At 52.3% G+C, this 17,526-nt stretch overlaps 6 protein-coding genes across 6 annotated transcripts; 3 read left to right on the top strand and 3 right to left on the bottom strand.

The window, feature by feature from the left end:
• Nucleotides 1-299: 299 nt before the first annotated feature.
• A1O9_02217 (uncharacterized protein) lies at nt 300-1,463 on the bottom strand (the record flags this gene model as incomplete). The annotated part of the gene is made up of 2 exons (XM_013407792.1): nt 300-686; nt 813-1,463. Coding segments are annotated over 2 exons (1,038 nt in total), but the record flags the coding sequence as incomplete, so codon positions are not given.
• Nucleotides 1,464-2,027: 564 nt separating this feature from the next.
• On the top strand, nt 2,028-4,226 carry A1O9_02218 (3-methylcrotonyl-CoA carboxylase alpha subunit; the record flags this gene model as incomplete). Its single annotated transcript, XM_013407793.1, has 1 exon — nt 2,028-4,226. The coding sequence occupies one exon, from the start codon at nt 2,028-2,030 to the stop codon at nt 4,224-4,226; it is 2,199 nt and encodes a 732-aa protein (XP_013263247.1).
• A 5,946-nt stretch (nt 4,227-10,172) lies between these two features.
• A1O9_02219 (Ras family, other) lies at nt 10,173-10,664 on the top strand (the record flags this gene model as incomplete). The annotated part of the gene is made up of 1 exon (XM_013407794.1): nt 10,173-10,664. One exon carries the CDS (start codon nt 10,173-10,175, stop codon nt 10,662-10,664), a length of 492 nt encoding a protein of 163 aa, XP_013263248.1.
• A 485-nt stretch (nt 10,665-11,149) lies between these two features.
• A1O9_02220 (3-methylcrotonyl-CoA carboxylase beta subunit) lies at nt 11,150-12,877 on the bottom strand (the record flags this gene model as incomplete). The annotated part of the gene is made up of 1 exon (XM_013407795.1): nt 11,150-12,877. One exon carries the CDS (start codon nt 12,875-12,877, stop codon nt 11,150-11,152), a length of 1,728 nt encoding a protein of 575 aa, XP_013263249.1.
• A 986-nt stretch (nt 12,878-13,863) lies between these two features.
• A1O9_02221 (uncharacterized protein) lies at nt 13,864-14,620 on the top strand (the record flags this gene model as incomplete). The annotated part of the gene is made up of 2 exons (XM_013407796.1): nt 13,864-14,090; nt 14,167-14,620. 2 exons carry the CDS (start codon nt 13,864-13,866, stop codon nt 14,618-14,620), a joined length of 681 nt encoding a protein of 226 aa, XP_013263250.1.
• Nucleotides 14,621-15,018: 398 nt separating this feature from the next.
• Nucleotides 15,019-16,503, bottom strand: A1O9_02222 (uncharacterized protein; the record flags this gene model as incomplete). Its single annotated transcript, XM_013407797.1, has 1 exon — nt 15,019-16,503. The coding sequence occupies one exon, from the start codon at nt 16,501-16,503 to the stop codon at nt 15,019-15,021; it is 1,485 nt and encodes a 494-aa protein (XP_013263251.1).
• Nucleotides 16,504-17,526: the final 1,023 nt, after the last annotated feature.

Raw genomic sequence — 17,526 nt, forward strand, 5'->3', positions numbered from 1 at the left:
ACTACTGCAATATCCAGGCTACCTATTCCCCAGCTGTTCGTTGTTGACCCCGCCAGCCCTTGCAGGTATATACCCGAACCGCCTTTTACCAATCCTGCATAGGCGGCCCATGCTCATGTCGTCCAGCAAATGCGATCTCAAACAGCAGCAATTTGATCATTCCAGGCGAGTATCCGCTCAGCGCTATGATTTCCGAAAGCAAAACATATCATTTGTGGAGAGAACAGCCGACGGTGTAAAAGGATGGAGTGGACAGAGAAAGTGTGCATCAAAGTTTCAAACGTTCAAACGTTCGTGCTGCCACGCTTTCGACGCGAACGCCTCTCACTTGTCTCACTGGCAGAACTGCCATTCGTGCTTCGAGCTGCGATTCGCTTCGCTCGACGAGGCTCATCTAACACCAGGTCATTATCGTGCTCGGTGGACGGCTCTTCGGATGCTTTTCGTTTTTTGCTCGTTCTCAGGCCGTCCCCACTTGCAGGCTTCGTTTTCGCATTTCCATTGAGGTGCCCTTTATACGTGGGCTTGGTCGAACCGTTCTGGTGCTGCTTGGGAACTGGTCCGCTGGAAGTAGGTGGTGTTTGTTGGCCTGGCTTCAACCGCCGTCGCTTTCGAGGATTTTCATCGTCACTGGCCATTGATGAATCGATAGTAGCATCCATCACCTGATTCAGCGTTGTCAGGCGCTTCTGACTGGATGAATTCGTTGCTTCTCTTCCACTGCCACCATTCAACTTCGAGTTGCTGATGACATCGATGTCTTCGACTTGAAGATCCGACGTCATGCTTGTCACTGAATTGACATCTCCGACATCATCGTCAATATCTTCATCGTAATCTTCATTCTCGCTCACACTGCCTTCCTCTTCGTATTCATCATCATCTTGCTGAACAGGCTCTTGCTCGAACGACTTTTGCCGCTGTGGTTGCAGGCCCATATCGGCTAGACCGAGATCTTTGGCCCAAGATTCATCGTTGTCAACGACATCGGTTCGGCGACCCCAACCATCGTCCTTGATTGAGAAGACCTGCCTCCAATTCTTCATGAGAGATATCCGATCGCCCTGGCCGACGGTATGAGTGGGGGGCTCCGTCCTTCCAGGCCGTGCCCACACAGTGCCTTTGATCGATCGAGTGATCAGCTTTGTTTCGTTCAGATCTAGTTCAGGTATATCTTTGGTCTCAACCAACTTCCGTTTCTTCCCGCGTTTCCTGGATGTTTGATGCTCGACGAAATCTCTATTCTCTAACGCAGAATCATCGTCCATATAGTCATCACTATAATACTCCCAATCGCTGTGGTACTCTTGAAGCTCGTAACCAGCAATTTCATCCAAGTAGACCGGGCTGTGAAGTGCATGTTCGGCCAGATCATCGGCCAGTTCAGGAGCGGGGTCCGCGTCGTACAAAATGTCCTCGAGGTCATCATATGGAGAATAGGCATAATCCTCGAGGTCGGACATATTCGGTCGCCGTAGACGTGATCATTTGACGCTTTAAAGCGTAGCGGGTCTTGTGTAGAGGAAGGAATCGAAAGCCAATTCACGCTCAGCGCGGTGGAAAAGCGTAAGCACAGTGACGATCTGATGACCCAGCATCCGTGTTCACCGTGAGATAGTCAATGTTCGATGGATTAATTCCTGGGGGTGTTGGTAAGGAGCACGTCAAAGGAATCCAGTCCAAGGCGCCACCAGGTATGAGCAACACGACAACATTGAAAGCCTTCCGCAGGACAGGTTCCAGCGACCTCACGTGGTCGAGGCGGGAGATGCTTGTGGAGAATTACAGCAAAGAGGGGGCGGTAACATTCTATCACGTGATAAGAACACTTCGGCGCTCCTATAATCTGCCGGACTCGATTTTCACAGGCACGGCTTCTTCCCCGCATATCTCAAACGGGGCCGAGAGTAACCGCGCCTGATTTCCGTGCTGATCAGTGAAACGGACTTGTTATTATTGCACATTTTACCTTGAAGCACTTTCTCTTCCCATGCATGAGCCCTTTGACAACAAGAATAGTTGAGATGATGGCCTCTCGTAAATTGCTTCGAGCTGCTTCGTGGCGTTGCAAACCAGTCTCCCGCGTCCGCCTCACATCTCTACAGGCTCGCTCTGAACACACCAGCACCAGCACCCGCACCGACTCTGATATTAGGTCCTTGGATTCCATCCTCATAGCAAATAGGGGTGAGATTGCCATCAGAGTCAACAGGACTGCAGCCAACCATGGAATTCGAACCACCACTCTCTATACCAATCCAGACGCCCTTTCTCAGCATGCTCATTCTTCTCCCTTCTCCTTCAACCTAGGTGCTACTGCCGCCTACCTCGATCAAGAAAAGATCTTGAGAATCGCAAAGGAGCAAGGATGTCAAGCAATACACCCAGGTTATGGATTCCTGTCCGAAAATACAGAGTTTGCCAAACGGTGCGCGGAGGAGGGCATCACCTTTATTGGTCCACCTGCGAGCGCAATCGAAGATATGGGTGACAAAGCTAGGAGTAAGGAGATCATGAACTCAGCGGGTGTTCCATGCGTACCTGGATACCACGGCTCCGATCAAGCACCAGAAACACTAGCAAAAGAGGCCGAAAAGATTGGGTATCCGGTCCTTATCAAAGCTGTCCGAGGGGGCGGTGGCAAGGGCATGAGGATCGCCAAAACAGCCCAAGAGTTCTCAGATATGCTTGACAGTGCAAAGAGCGAAGCTAGAAATTCCTTCGGCAATGACGAAGTCCTTGTTGAGAAATACATTACTACCCCACGGCATATAGAAGTCCAGGTCTTTGCCGACAAGCATGGAAATTGCCTGGCTCTTGGTGAGCGAGATTGCTCCATACAGCGACGGCATCAAAAAATCCTCGAGGAATCTCCCGCTCCTAATCTGGATGACTCAATACGAAAAGATATTTGGGGGAAGGCTAGAGCTGCGGCACTTGCTGTCAAGTATGAGGGAGCCGGAACTGTCGAGTTCATCTTTGACAATGATTCAGGGGAGTTCTTTTTTATGGAAATGAATACCAGACTTCAAGTCGAGCATCCTGTTACTGAGATGGTGACCGGCCTCGACTTGGTACATTGGCAGATCTTGATTGCAGAGGGTCACAAATTACCCTTGACCCAAGGCCAAGTTGAACAAGAAATCTTGAAGCGAGGCCACGCTATGGAAGCTCGAATCTACGCTGAGAACCCCGACAAGGGCTTTATCCCGGACTCTGGAAATCTCCTCCATGTCAGCCTTCCCAAAGAGACAGAAGATGTACGTATCGACAGTGGATTTGTCCAAGGTGACGAGGTATCCAGCCATTATGACCCGATGATTGCTAAGCTTATCGTTCGGGCTGATACTAGAGAGGCTGCTCTCCGCAAATTGACTGTGGCTCTTCAAGACTACGAGGTCGCAGGCCCTGTGACAAATATCGACTTTCTCAAGAGAATATGCAGGTCACCGGACTTTGTGGCTGGTGATGTTGAAACAGGGTATATCGAAAAGCACCGGTCAGAGCTTTTCCCGAAGGCTTCAGTCAGTGACGAGGTACTAGCTGAAGCTGCTATAGCTTCATTCCTCCAGTCGACAAAGCAGAGTTGTAGATCCTCTCAGCCATCAGCCCAATCATCATCTCCCTCTTGGCTGACAACATCCACGGACTTCCGACCACGATCCTTCCACTTCCAATCGGCGGACTTCGAGCCAGGTCCAGGTAAGACTCCAGATGTGTACTCTGTCGAAGTCCACCAGACGAGTCCAGGACAATTCTCAGTTTCCACACCATCAAGCTCTTCACCTATGGCAGTGACCTCGACACTAGACCATTCGACAAACACTCTCACGACCTACTTTCCACAGACTCGGCACACCTCACGAGTTATATTCTCACCTTCTTCCGGGGCAATTCACCTTTTCACCCCGGTGGGGTCGTACCGTTTGCAACCATCGTCACCAGCGTGGCTCGCCAAAGCTTTGGGTGTAGTGGAGAAACCGAATTCTTTGCTCTCACCTATGCCAGCCAAGATCCTTCGTGTTCTGGTTCAACCTGGTGATAGAGTCAAGAAAGACCAGCCACTTCTCGTGATTGAGAGTATGAAGATGGAAACGGTAATCCGCAGCCCTGCGGAGGGAGTTATTGTCAAGCGAATCGTTCATGGCGAGGGTGAAGTCGTTGGCAGTGGCGTTGAATTAGTCGAATTCGAGGAACAAGCACACGGGGAAGACCAAACTGCTTGAGCGGAGACCAACTGACCAGATGATTCTGTGGGCAGCTCCGACCAAATGTTGCCAGCAAGTGCCACAGCGACTCCGACTAGTTTGCAACTATAACTTGGCGTCTGACTATCTGAGCAAGCATGAGCTGCCGATATCAGCAGGGCCAAAGTGCCGCGGCCAGGCACCGAAGGAGACCTGCCGATTCTTAGCATGGAAGCCGAGTTGTGCTGACGATTGCCACATGAAACTGGGATCGAGTCGTCTCCTTTTTACGCAGATCTCACATGGAATCCTGTGCCTGGATACATTGCAGTATCAAATTGGTTGGCCCGAGGACCAAGTCCCCTGCAAAGCGCCAGGAAACGCGCAGTTGGTGGTCACGTAAACAAGACGGGTGGTGCTTGAAAACTGGCAGAATCACCATCCGAAGACTACTGAAACCTTCCAAGGTGGGAGACGGAAACGCAAGCGCCACAGTGGATTATTGGTGCAACTTATGTCTTGAGCGCCAGACCAAGCGATGCGTTCAGTCAACACTCGAAGACAGAACAGATAGTTGGCGGTCAGCACCTCGGAAAGGCAGCGTGGAGCGAAACTCATGTCCGTAAAGTTAGGCAGTAATAACGCAGCTCATAATCCTTGAACTCACAATTGCCCGTCAATGCAATTAGCTGTTGAAGATGCGAGCCGCAAGATTTACAGGATCGACATGATTCTTACCCGTGTGTGCATGACTTTATCCTAGGATTAGCCGTGGTTCAGCACTTCGTACATACATTTACGGACGACACCAACGATGTTTATCTGGCGAAGCCGAGACCCATAAAAACCCGCGTCTCCCTCGTGATCTAATACTCGGGAGACTGCCAGGTCCATCGCATTGTCGCCGATGAAGGAGGGAGCGGGAGCGCTATTGATGATACCTGCGAGGTAGGTACTCCGTACCAGGATTGGGAAAGGGAGTTTCCTATTAATCCGCCAATTTCCAGTACAGATCAGCGGAGCACCCAGATTACAGCCTATTGATTGTGGGGGAAGGTGGGGTGAGGAGGAACGATAAGTCGGACGTGGGAAGGAACCCTTGATCGCAGCACACACAGATCCAGGTATCGAGGTACGGAGTATAGGCCTACTGTACTGTACCAATAAGCTCGTTTGATCTCGAAGTTGTACAATGGACAGTGCGGTCAGCACGGCCGTGTCCAGGAACATCCACTACTCCTCCACCCCAGGGGTGGGTAGCCTGGTGTGTTGCTGTGACTTGGTACGGAGGAGCCGCGGATGCGATGCGCAGGCCCCAGCAGACTCGCGGGTGTTGGGACCGCATACACACTTGAGGGCGTCTTGAATTGGGGTCAATAGGCTGTATGCGTCTTCACACAGCACGAGATCAGCGCTTTCAAGAAGGATAGACGCATGGCGATGAAAAGGGGGTCAGCTAAATCTGGTCTTGTAGGCCCTCAGATGTGGAGTTGCGGAAGAGATATGCAACGATCGCATCACTCTCCATTTCTCCTCTGGGCTACTAGGGTAAGCCACCTACCTACTCGTAAAGTAGTCTGCTTGCCATTTGACATGGCGACGTACGTACTCATCTAATATGAGGGTTTGGTGCCGTTTGCGCGCGAAGACATTCGCTTGCCTTCGTTACTAAGTGTTGTCATGAAACAACACAAAGCAAAAGGCCCACCAGGCAAGACAAGATGTAGATCACGCCTGAAACCTTTTCCGAAGGCCAATGCGACTTCGTTCTCAGTGTCGGGCAGCGGTTAAAGGGGTTGTTATGAGGTTCCAATAACCGATACCTGATCGTCAACCCAGGAAAGTTTAGATGCGGCCAACCAGACGTTTATGCACCCATCGATCTCGAAGGTACGGAGTCAGTGCCGAGAACTACGATCGGCGGCGTCCCTACCTAGATCGTGGACTTTGTTGGGTTCGGGGACTTACTCCGGAATGCATGAACATGGGAATCTTTCAGAATTTGGGCAACCCCATGGATACCTCATACCTTTATGCTTGCAGCAATCGTGAGTCGGAACGCCAGGGTGTACGGAGAAATGCTCGGGTGGCTTTGACGCGAGAAGAATTCGGAACTGACCACCGGGCATGGTATCTTAAGCAAGATGACTAGGTTTGCGCAAACAACGCCATCTAGCAGGACCAGCCGAAGGAAGATATTCTTCTTCGGTGGCAGCAAAGAAGAGCTTGCTCTGCCCTGCTTATTCTTGTATGACACAATTAGCATATGACGGTAGGATTGGCACTTGAGGCCTAAGGATTGAACTTGAGGAATTTAGCCAACTTCTGATGCCAGGTCCCCAGTCTAATCTACATACCAGATCCGCAACGGTGCCTTTGGCTCGGGCCCAGAACAGGAAGAAGCTCGACAGGCACACACATACGTAGAGACCGGGATATTTTCCGGCGGGGTATATGTTTGGTTAAGAAAGTGGATAGATAAAAAAAAATAGAAGGACGGGAATCGAAGGTATTGTGTTTGATGGGTGTATCCCTGGCCGGTCCCTGGTCGGAAGGGTCCTCGATATAAGCCTCCTCCGTCATCGTATCACCACCTTCGGGACAGGTTGGACATGGAACAAACCCTGCTGCGTATTACGGAGCAGTAGCTGTGCCGCAGTGTGGAATTCGTCGACGTTGATCTTGCTGTTCTTTCGGGGGCTTGTAACCGACGGTGCGAAACTGTTGACGTGAGAATCCCACTGAGCAAGGCAATGCTACAGTACCTAGCGTAGGAGAAACACCCTTGGTCAATTGCTTCACTGCCCCTCCAAAGCATGTATCTCAGGCACGAACTTTATCCTTGATGCGAGCAAGGCCACGGCGTAATCAGGACAACCGTGCCAAGTAGGACTCCGAGGCTGGGTAGAGTTGAGGCCGTGCTTTGTCGTTTTCCCCTCACCAATGACGACAAGGCTGGGCAGGTACTGAAGTTATTTGGATGGTGGCAGTGCCGGTTGAAGGAGTGTGGTCTGTGCTCAAGGATTGTGGAAGAAACCGGGGGCGAGCATACTTGGTGGTTACACTGGGGGACGTTTAGACGGAAAAGGAACAGTGTAGAACACCAACCATGGAAGCCGCCTGCAGGAGATTCCTTACGTCCAGGCCTCCTGGCATTGAAATAGAACAGTTGTGAGGTGTCGAGCGACTCGTTCCTGGAGTTGGGAAGAAACGACACAGGAGTGACGATAGCCTCGGTGGCGAGCTCCCGGCAAGGCGGGCTTCTCCATCCTTCAGAACTGGGGTGTTACAGGTCCCTTGTTTTGGGGCGAAGCCACGAAAGAGATCCTTGCTGAGATTGAATGAAGCCTGTGTGGTGGCTAGTACAGAGTAGTGCGTCGGGAGCGTAGGATAGAGCCTGCCCAAAGTGATACACCAAACACCGTGTGAGGAATGCTGCTTGTCCTCGTAATTGGTATCTCTGGTCAAGCGATAGAAAATGTGATCGATACTGTAGACGAAAGGGCGTCGCGCATCGCTTGAATGGATGGATGTCTATTAAGCACGATGAGTAGATGCTAAATTGGTGCTCTTACTATTGATTCGAGCGTCAGCTTCAGGTACAGACATCCTGATGGCATTGGTCTCGCTCGTATGTAGGTCCCTAATCCACAGGCCCAATGGATCCTCCAGGCGCAGGTACAAGGGCCCTTTCTCCATACCAGTCAGTCGCATGATGTATCCGACCCATTATTGCTGCCTCACAATGCTCCGAATGGGCCTCTCAGAAAGTGAGGGTCTCCCGCTACCGGGGCACACGCATCATCGCTTCCGCGCTTCGGGGAAAGACTGGAAGGCCTGCTGCCGGCAAGCAGATCGAGCCTTGAGTGGCAGGCTGGCAGCAGATTCCAGGGGATCTAAACCCGCTCCGGTTATACATGCTCGAGAGCCGGGCATCTGGGGCTCGTGGTCGACAAGGAGGCGCCCAACTGTGCCCGAGGGCCCCTCGGGTCCTTGACCAGGCCCATAACCCCCTGGGAATGATCGTCGTGCCGAGCAGGGATCACCAAAGAGGTACTCGACGACATCGCGAGCTCTGCCTCACTAACGGGGAACCACTCGACCCTTAGCACGTCCCAGCCAACCGGTTGGACTCCAAGCTATCTCATAGACTTACCTAGTGGGAGGTCCTCCGTACGCTTCATGCACCGCTACAATGACCCGTGCTCCGTACCGGTACCCCCAGGACCCATTATTTTTCAATCGGTGATCGAGGGTGTCCTTTTCCATTGACTTCCATCCTGAGTCCGGCCTCTTGTTGACAAGCGCCTCGACTAACTGCACCTGGGAGACAGGCTAAACCCATCTCATCAAGATGGAATGCAGGGCTAACACGTAGCGGTGCAAGGTGCAGACAAAGCGAGGCAGGCTAAGAATTTTTTCAGAAAAAAAAGTCGCACCGACAGGACCTTGCTTGCCGGTAGTCAACCTATAGTCCCATAAGCCCAGCAGTCAATCAGTACCGAGTCTGTACCAATAGAGTCAATCTGCTACTCGTACTTCCGTAGAAGCTGGCAAACATATATCAGGAGCCCCACTTCAGGCAAATGGGAAGGAGCCAACCGTCCTCTGTGTCGTCGTTGCCATCCAAGTCGAACCTGAAGCCCAACAATCAACGACATCCAACAAGCTTATTGCCACCAGTTCTACGTCTCACTGCCTTTGCCTTTGGCCCGCCTCGCCTTTCGGGTTGAAGACCACACGTCTCCCGGCTTCAGTGGGTCCACGAGCAATACGAGCAGCTGAACGAGCCTTGCTATCAGCCTACCACCAACCACCAACCACCCTACGGGAGGACAGTTTCACGATCGGACGGGCCGACGTAGTTCTGCACCAAAGCTCAATCAATTCCAACCAACGCCCATTCGGCATCCAGAAAGGGACTTAATTACTGCCGAACCTCCCATTCCATCCGGCGTGCGCACCTGTCATTAAGTCAACTCACGTCAGGTCGGACTAAGAACGTAGCGAACCGTCCTTGCCCGCACGCCATCTCTGCCACCCAAAAACTCAAGAAAGGAGCTCTGCAAACGAAAGAGATTTTTGAACTTGTCCATATCGACCACCCGACAAGAGGAAAAGCATTCCTGCTCCACCGTCCCAGAACCTCACATCTGAGCCGCATCTCAAGGAGGGTTTATCTATCTACCAGGCTCGGTGAATCCTATTGTCTCTTGCGGTGGGAGGTCTCTGAGATGTAGTAGGCTGGGCGAGATCTCGGATCAATTTATTTTCTGCGTCCTGTCTACGACCAAAATCCATCAACTCCTGGTCCCGTTTCGTCGCCTGCAGGCTTGAGCGCGCGTGCGTGCCTCCAGGAGCTAGGGCAAGCAGGAAGGTTGTGGGGGAAGGAAGAAGGCCTTACACGAAATCCGAGAATTTGTGGCGTGTTGTGTGGGAAAGGAAGCGAAGAATGAGTGCCCAGCAGAGGTAGGCATCAAATCCCATCTGGCGCCTTACTGATCCTCTTCCGTCCGCTCCCCATGCGAAGATGCGATCTCCACGGCGGATGGAGGATGTGATGGGAAGAACCATCTGCTGACCTGGGCGGCTTTCGATTTTCTAGGAGAGAATACCACATTGTTGTGCTCGGCGCTGGTACGTACCCAAAAACTTACCCGTTGTACTTTCATTTACAACACACGTCTATTCCTTGAAACCCTGGAAAAATTAACGAACTCGTCGATTTCAACAGGCGGGGTTGGCAAAAGCTGTCTCACGGCCCAGTTCGTGCAAAACGTCTGGATCGAGAGCTACGACCCGACCATCGAAGATTCCTACCGGAAACAAGTTAATGTGGATGGCCGACAGATCATGCTAGAAATGTGAGTTCGAGGACCCTTGCTTCACGTGTGAACTTTCTGCTATTCTTGTTTACAATTCTACTGTCCCCCCGATGTTTGAAGCCCAGCCCGAAAGAAACCGAAAACCCTGGCATGGCGCCAAATGGCTAACTCGGTTTCTCAACCTTTTACCAGTCTTGACACGGCGGGCACGGAACAGTTTACTGCCATGCGAGAGCTGTACATGAAGCAAGGACAAGGATTTCTGCTTGTGTTCTCGATCTGCAACATGAATTCCTTCTACGAACTGGCTGAGCTCCGAGAGCAGATCATCCGCATCAAAGACGACGAAGACATCCCCCTGGTCGTGGTCGGCAACAAATCAGATATGGAAGACGAGCGAGCCGTGCCCCGGGCCAGAGCCTTCCAGCTCGCTCAGCAGTGGGGCCAGAAGCCTTACTACGAGACCTCGGCCAGGAGGCGGACGAACGTCGACGAGGTCTTCCTCAATCTCAGCGCTCAGATGCTACAGAAGGACGCCGGACAGAACCAACTGCATGACCAGCAACTGGCTTATCGGCGGAGGGACCGACCGAACAGGCAGGATCGCCGTGGTAGGAGGCCCCGGAATCGAGACCGGTGTGTCATCTTGTGATTACATTTGATTACTTTGGGCAGTTATCTTTCTAGTAGAAAGGTTAGCATCAGTGCATCAGTGGGCTTGGGATATTTTGAGGGCAGATGAGGCAAAAGGTTCAACCAAAGCATCAACTTGGCGTTGTAACGAATTAGAATGGGAACGAAAAGGCCACGCGAGCGAAAGGGGGACCATCCATCCTCGAGGGAGAGAGAAAGGGAAAGAGTGCACAAGGAAACTAGGCAGAAGACTTACCGACTCGCGACGTAATGGACAGAGCAGCAAAAGCAGACCAGATGATTTGCACGCAAGCCCTTTCTCGCCTGGTTAATGTCTTGATGCCTGGCTCGTTGATGAGACTGTCTTCGCCTTCCCGAGCTTTCTATCCATTTTGCCTGCTGAATTATTATGTGGTGGCGAACCAACAGCGTGGTTCACTAACCGAGTCGCAAGGTAGAAGTGTGAAGCGGATCCAATGATGACTTTCTCCCTGGCTTTTGTTTTTACATTCTGAACACACCGAACTTGGTGCTTGCGTCCTCGGTGCGCCCGCCCAACGCAGCCTTGAGGCCAAGGCCGAGCATGTGCCTCGTCTGAGCGGGTGGAATGATTCCATCATCCCACAGTCGAGCGGAGGAGAAGGTGGCGTCGCTCTCACGCTCGATACGATCCCGCAGTTCGGGATCCACCGATTTGCCCACGGTCTCCATGACGGCGGTCAGCTGATCAGCACCCATGACACCGATCTTTGCGTTGGGCCACATCCATAGGAACCGTGGCGAGTACGCGCGGCCGCACATGCCATAATTCCCCGCTCCGGCGCTTGAGCCGATGACAACAGTGAATTTGGGTACGTTGGCACAGGCGACGGCGGTGACGAGCTTCGCACCGTTCTTGGCGATGCCTCCCTTCTCTGCGTCGGCGCCAACCATGAATCCTGAGATGTTCTGCAGGAAGACCAGCGGGATGTTGCGCTGGCAGCAAAGTTCAATGAAGTGAGCACCTTTGAGTGACGATTCAGAGAAGAGGATGCCGTTGTTGGCGATTATACCGACCCGGTGGCCGTAGATTTTGGCGAATCCGGTCAAAAGGGTTGTTCCATAATCTTTCTTGAACTCGGAAAATTCGCTGCCGTCGACGATACGGGCTATGATCTCTTGCATTGGGATCTGCTTGCGAAGATTGGTGCCCACAATGCCAGCTAGCTCATCCACATCATATAGCGGCTCCTTGACCTCGGATGGGGCGGGCTGTTCCGCGGGATAGTTCAGGTTGGCCACCGACCTTCTCGCGAGGACGAGAGCGTGTGCATCGTCCACAGCGAGGTAATCGGTGACGCCAGATATCGAGCTGTGTAGCTCCCCGCCGCCGAGGTCTTCGGCAGACACGACTTCACCTGTCGCAGCTTTGACCAGAGGTGGTCCAGCGAGGAAGATGGTTCCCTGTTTCTGGACGATGATGGATTCGTCACACATTGCAGGGACGTATGCGCCTCCAGCGGTGCAAGGACCCATGACAACAGCGATTTGTGGGATTCCCTGGCTGCTCATTCTTGCCTGATTGAAGAAGATGCGTCCAAAATGGTCTCGGTCCGGAAAGACGTCTTTCTGATTTGGCAAGTTTGCACCGCCCGAGTCAACTAGATAGATGCATGGCAGTCTGTTCTGTTGAGCAATCTCCTGAGCTCGCAGATGCTTCTTGATGGTCATGGGATAGTATGTTCCTCCCTTGACCGTAGCGTCATTTGCTACGATCATACATGTGACGCCTTCGACCGTGCCGATACCCGTGATGATGCCGGCCGCAGCAATATCGTCGTCGTACATCTCGTGGGCAGCTAGAGGCGACAGCTCGAGGAATTGGCTGCCTGGATCGATCAGGGCTGTAACGCGATCTCTTGCCAGCATCTTTCCTCTTTCCACATGCTTGTCTCGCGCCTTTTGAGGGCCTCCCTTCTGAATTTTCCGGTGCAGCTCAGCATACTTGGTCATGATCTGGGTCAATTGCGCTGAATTATCCTTGAAGTCCTGACTGGACTTGTCGACCGCGGTGGGGAGGACGGAGATGGCTTGAGCATGTCGAGGATGGGTGAAGGTGGCCGCTGAGCGTGAGCACACACGATGGTGAGGGTGATGGTGTAGGGGTCTGCTTGAGGATCGCAGTTGTTGTTCTCTGAGTGCTCGCCCTAGAGTCCGCAGCACAGCATTGGTTGGTGCACAGGAAGACGCCATGGTTGGGTTGTGGTTCTCACTCCTACACTGCGCTATGCGTTCTCCCGTCGGGTACCTGTCGACACCTTTGGAGCAAGAGGATAGGATCAAGTCGGAGGATTGTACAAGAAAATGGCATTCCAATTGTATCTTGCAAAGGATGAGAGACGAGCCTCCCCACACCGTCGATAACCGAGGAGGAAGACGGGGAGCTGCTCGACTACGGCGGAGTATTGGGCCAATCTTGCCAGGCACCGCGGCTAATCAAGGTTGCCCTTTGGTGCCCATGGTCGCCCCTGCCTTCGTCCACGGTCCGCTCCCGGGCTCCTGCTCTGAGTACCCCGTACTTACTCGTACAGTAGTAGGGCAGCACCTTCCTCAGGGCCATCCTGTATGTCATCATCGGCTTCCATCTCAAACCACCTACGGAGGATTCCCTACCCGTATCTCCTAACAAGTGCACAGTAAACAACAATATCCTCATACGCCCGCTTCCTGCAGTGATACACTCAGGCTGCATCCTTCACTGGGTTCACAACCCGTAGTTCTCAGGATTGAACTAACACACATTCGCATCCGGCTCTCTCGGACTAATTAAGCTAGATAATGAAACGCGGCCGCGTCTCTCCAAAGATTTGCCAGATGGGAGACAATCGGCCAATGGGAGATTTTGTAGAAACCCAGGTGGGATTTAATTACACCTCGGTCTTGGAGGCTGCTCGTTCAGCTGATGTCCCCACGTTTTAGTCGCATTTCCGATCGCTTCTTCGGCCCCGACTTCGACAGCGAGCATTTAAAAGCAACACCTGGATAGTTCGAATCCTTGAATTGAGTGGAGTTGATTATATGTTGATTATATTCGCGGCTGCCTGAAACCCGGCGCTATAAACACCTTGTAGGTCCCGCTGTGTGCGATCTTGTTCACCAATTCTACACCATCGGAAGGTCGCTTGCATCACGACCCCTTCTTTGAGCCACTGAGAAAGGCGATCAATTCAACATACACGATGGCACCAGTAACAGAAATCGTCTATCTGCCTCTGCCGGAGGGCAAAGACCCGGCAGATCCAGCCAGTGGCCTCAAGCCCGTCCTTGACAAATCGTTCCAGACCATCTTGTCACAGCCAGGCGCGCAACGTCTTTTCTACGCGCAACAGAAGGAGAATCCCACCATAGCCACTCTTTTCATCGACTGGGACTCTGTCGAAGACCATAACAAATTCATGGCAGCTGAGTAAGTACGCCACAGATACGGCGAACAGGTAGATAGAAAGAACCCCAGACTAATCCAGACCTTTCCTCATCGCTAGCATCTACAAACCATTCATGGAAGAAGTCCTCAGCCTTGCCGCTGGCCCACCGTCCCTTCACCATGTGAAGTTTGAGCCGTTCCCGCCGTCCGATGGGCTCAAGCTAGGCGGTGCCACCGAGGTTCTCAACATCTATTTCCCAGCAAACTACTCCGCCGAGGACATCAAGACCTTCGACACGAACATCAACAAATTTGCAGAGATCGTCAATGACAGCTCGCCAGACGTCAAGGCCATCGCACATGGCTGGGGTGTCGAGGAAATCGACATCCCTGGCACCGATGAAAAGGGCATCATATACGTTGCGTTAATTGCATGGACGAGCATCCAGGCCCACATGGAGTATCGTGAGACTCAAGTCTTCAAGGACAACATTCCTCTGTTGAGAGGCGCAAAGGATCTCAAAGGAATCAAGGTCTTCCATGTGTCGACTGAGGAGGTGCTCAAGAAATGAAGTGGGTTGCTGATGGATAAGTAGAAAGGCCCGACGCAGCCATTATCGAGTCAATCAGACTCATTGTTATTGCTACATGAGGATAGCTTCAATCATTGATTCCATGACGCAGAATGCAACTTGGGCTGACCTGCTGAAATGTCCGAGCATCGCATCGCCCTCACGCCCGTCTCCCTAATACGAGAGAGAGAGAGAGAGAGAGATAGCTCTCCGCGATGAACCTAAAAGAACATTCCATACTCTATTATGTTCCCACGGTTTAGAACCTGGAAATGTCTTCCTTTCCTCCACATTATAGATAGCCCCCACGTCGTACCATGAATGCAGCAAAACTCATCGCAGAGAATGGTGCCGTAAAGCTAAGCTGAATCTCTGATGCCTGAGGCGTCTGAACGGGCTCACTCGTCGGCGTTGGCGTCCCCTTTCTCCTCTCCCTCCGCATCATCACCATCAAATCTCCAAGAAGACTCGCTCTCAAAGCCATGTTCGTTGATGCCGACCCCGCTTCCATACAAATCGCTCGTTTCCCGTTGTATTGTTCCAGCCCGAGAACAACCGCGATGTCCTTCCTCCTCCATCCGGGTCTCGAGATTTCGCAGAGCTTGCTCAGCAACAAACGCTCGGTAGTCCTCGCCGTTCACATTGACCTCCTTAAGGAGCTCAGTGCTTCTCATCAACTCCTGCTCAAGCCCACGGATCTTATGTGCATTCACAGATGCCTCGTACTTCAAAGTTGAGTTCTCGACGATGAGAGCGTGGATATCCGTGGAGGCATGTTGGACCGCCGCGGTCAGGTTCTGGACTGCAGGGTGCGAAAACTGTTCTGCCCACATTGGATTGTTCGCTGGGTGCTTGTTGAAATTCCGTCGAGCCATGCTGCCGGCGAAGATATGGCTCTGAGGGATGACTTCATCAGGCACGATCCGGCTTGGATGCGTTGGAGGATAGTCGGGGATCATCTGCTCGGCGAGGTTCTGGCTGCTTGGAGAAACCAGCCGCCATTCGCTGTGACCGACCTGCACGAGACGTCGTTGGCTGTCGCCAGCGAACTCGGCCTCGCTGAAGTCAGCCCAGGCACGACCGTCTGTTGTGCGAAAGCTCTCGACGGTGGGTTGAACGTTTGGTCGAATCTCGCTTTGGACGGCTTCTAGAATTGCTGCTCCTGTAATCGGAGGCTGGACGACTTCCCAGTTCATGGAAGAGTTTCGAACCAGGGTTCCACGAAGCTGTCTCTCTCGATAGGACTGGGTACTGGATGGGATAGATGGCAGTGAGGACCGTCGAGTGAAGTTTGGATTTGCTCGTACATTTCGGCTTCCTTCAGGCCTGGATTGCTCGCTGGAGTCAGCGCTATTGAAGAAGTCACCCTCTATTGCTTTCGGAACACTTGGCTTAGGCTGGTGTCGGTATACGTTGGTCTTTGGTTGAGTAGTGTGCTGATTGCAACGAGAGAGAGCATTGCCGGAACGTTGTGGTTTGGATACCTCTTTACATCGTCGAATAGAAACAGCAAGAGGATTTTTCTCTGTTGGAGTGAGCTCGGAATTGATTCGCCACATCGCAATGTTGTTTTCCTCACGACGGGCCTGCCATCTATCTGACATCTCTCCTAAGCTGCTCCGATCGAGGTCTGCAAGGCTAGAGCCAGGCGTGAGATTGCTTCTCACATAGCGGAGGATGGACCTAGCAACTGTCGGTCGGGTTTCTCGTTGCTGTTGTGGGGGTGGAAGACTGGACTTAGCGTCGGAACCGTCATCACTGGTCTCACCATCGCTGCAATCTTGCGCAATCTGGAAACGACGAGACGCTGGAGACGACTGTGCGCTCTCACGGCGGAACACTTGCGACGCCTTGCGGCCAACAGCGGAGAGAGATGGAGCCATGAGGATGGCTGCTGCCGTCGATGTTATACAACACCCACATTTTTTGGATTGGAATCTGACTTACTCAAAGAACTAGAGATCGGCACTGGCGGGTGGGTGGTATGATCCAAGACCTCGATGATAAAGTTGAAATGCGGTCGTTAGTAGACTGTAGGTTAGGAAAGTCGTGGTAGAGATGAAGAACATGATACATGATTGTAGTCCTTCAGAGTACACGGACTCAAAACAACCAGCAGGCAGTATCGCAGGAGAGGATGAGGCATTGCATCGCGTTCTTCGGCTGGGGCGAACAATAACACGACTGTTCCTCGCTGCCTCAACAAACAATAGGTGGCGCCGCGACCGTGAATATCAATGGTAGCCTCATAATGATACTCTGAATCACTATTCACCAATGGCATGTTGTAACTGAAGCAGATCGAACTGGCCAGAGAAAAAGGGCGCGATAACGTGCCACACCGACTCCTTTGACAGGTCATTTTCAAGCGTCTTAGGACGGATCACTTGGTCAGTTGGGTGGGATGATCGCCAGACCTTCAACGCAGGACGGTCAGGGCCCATTTTTTCTTTGTTCTCTCCTCCTTCATCAGGCACACCAAAGGCCGAATGCGGCAGAGGATATCAGATCTCTCCAGCAGTCAGGGAACATTTACCTTCATAGATCTTCAGGCGCTGAGTGTTGGCAATGCATCCCAGTCATCGGCTGCTTTGTGAAAGGCTGGGATTAGGACTAGGTTGGAGGCTGATAGAAGCTGTTCAGCCACGACTCGCGAGTCGCGACAATAGCAGATCCGCTAGCCGTAATTGGCATCGGTGGACCCTAGCGTCAACATTTAGTACCACTAGCGCTGAGACCCCAGCGCTAGCCATATATGCGTTAGCGCAGCACTAGCTCTTCAACTTAGAAACGGGCAAACAGACAAATGGGAAATCCGAAAACCACAAACCACAAACCACAAACCACAAACGACAATCCTCACTCAAACCTCAAACCACGACACAACATCTCCCCTATTCCTCATT

Source organism: Exophiala aquamarina (genome assembly GCF_000709125.1).
Source record: "Exophiala aquamarina CBS 119918 chromosome Unknown aczIA-supercont1.2, whole genome shotgun sequence".
In the NCBI taxonomy this organism is placed as follows: domain Eukaryota; kingdom Fungi; phylum Ascomycota; class Eurotiomycetes; order Chaetothyriales; family Herpotrichiellaceae; genus Exophiala; species Exophiala aquamarina.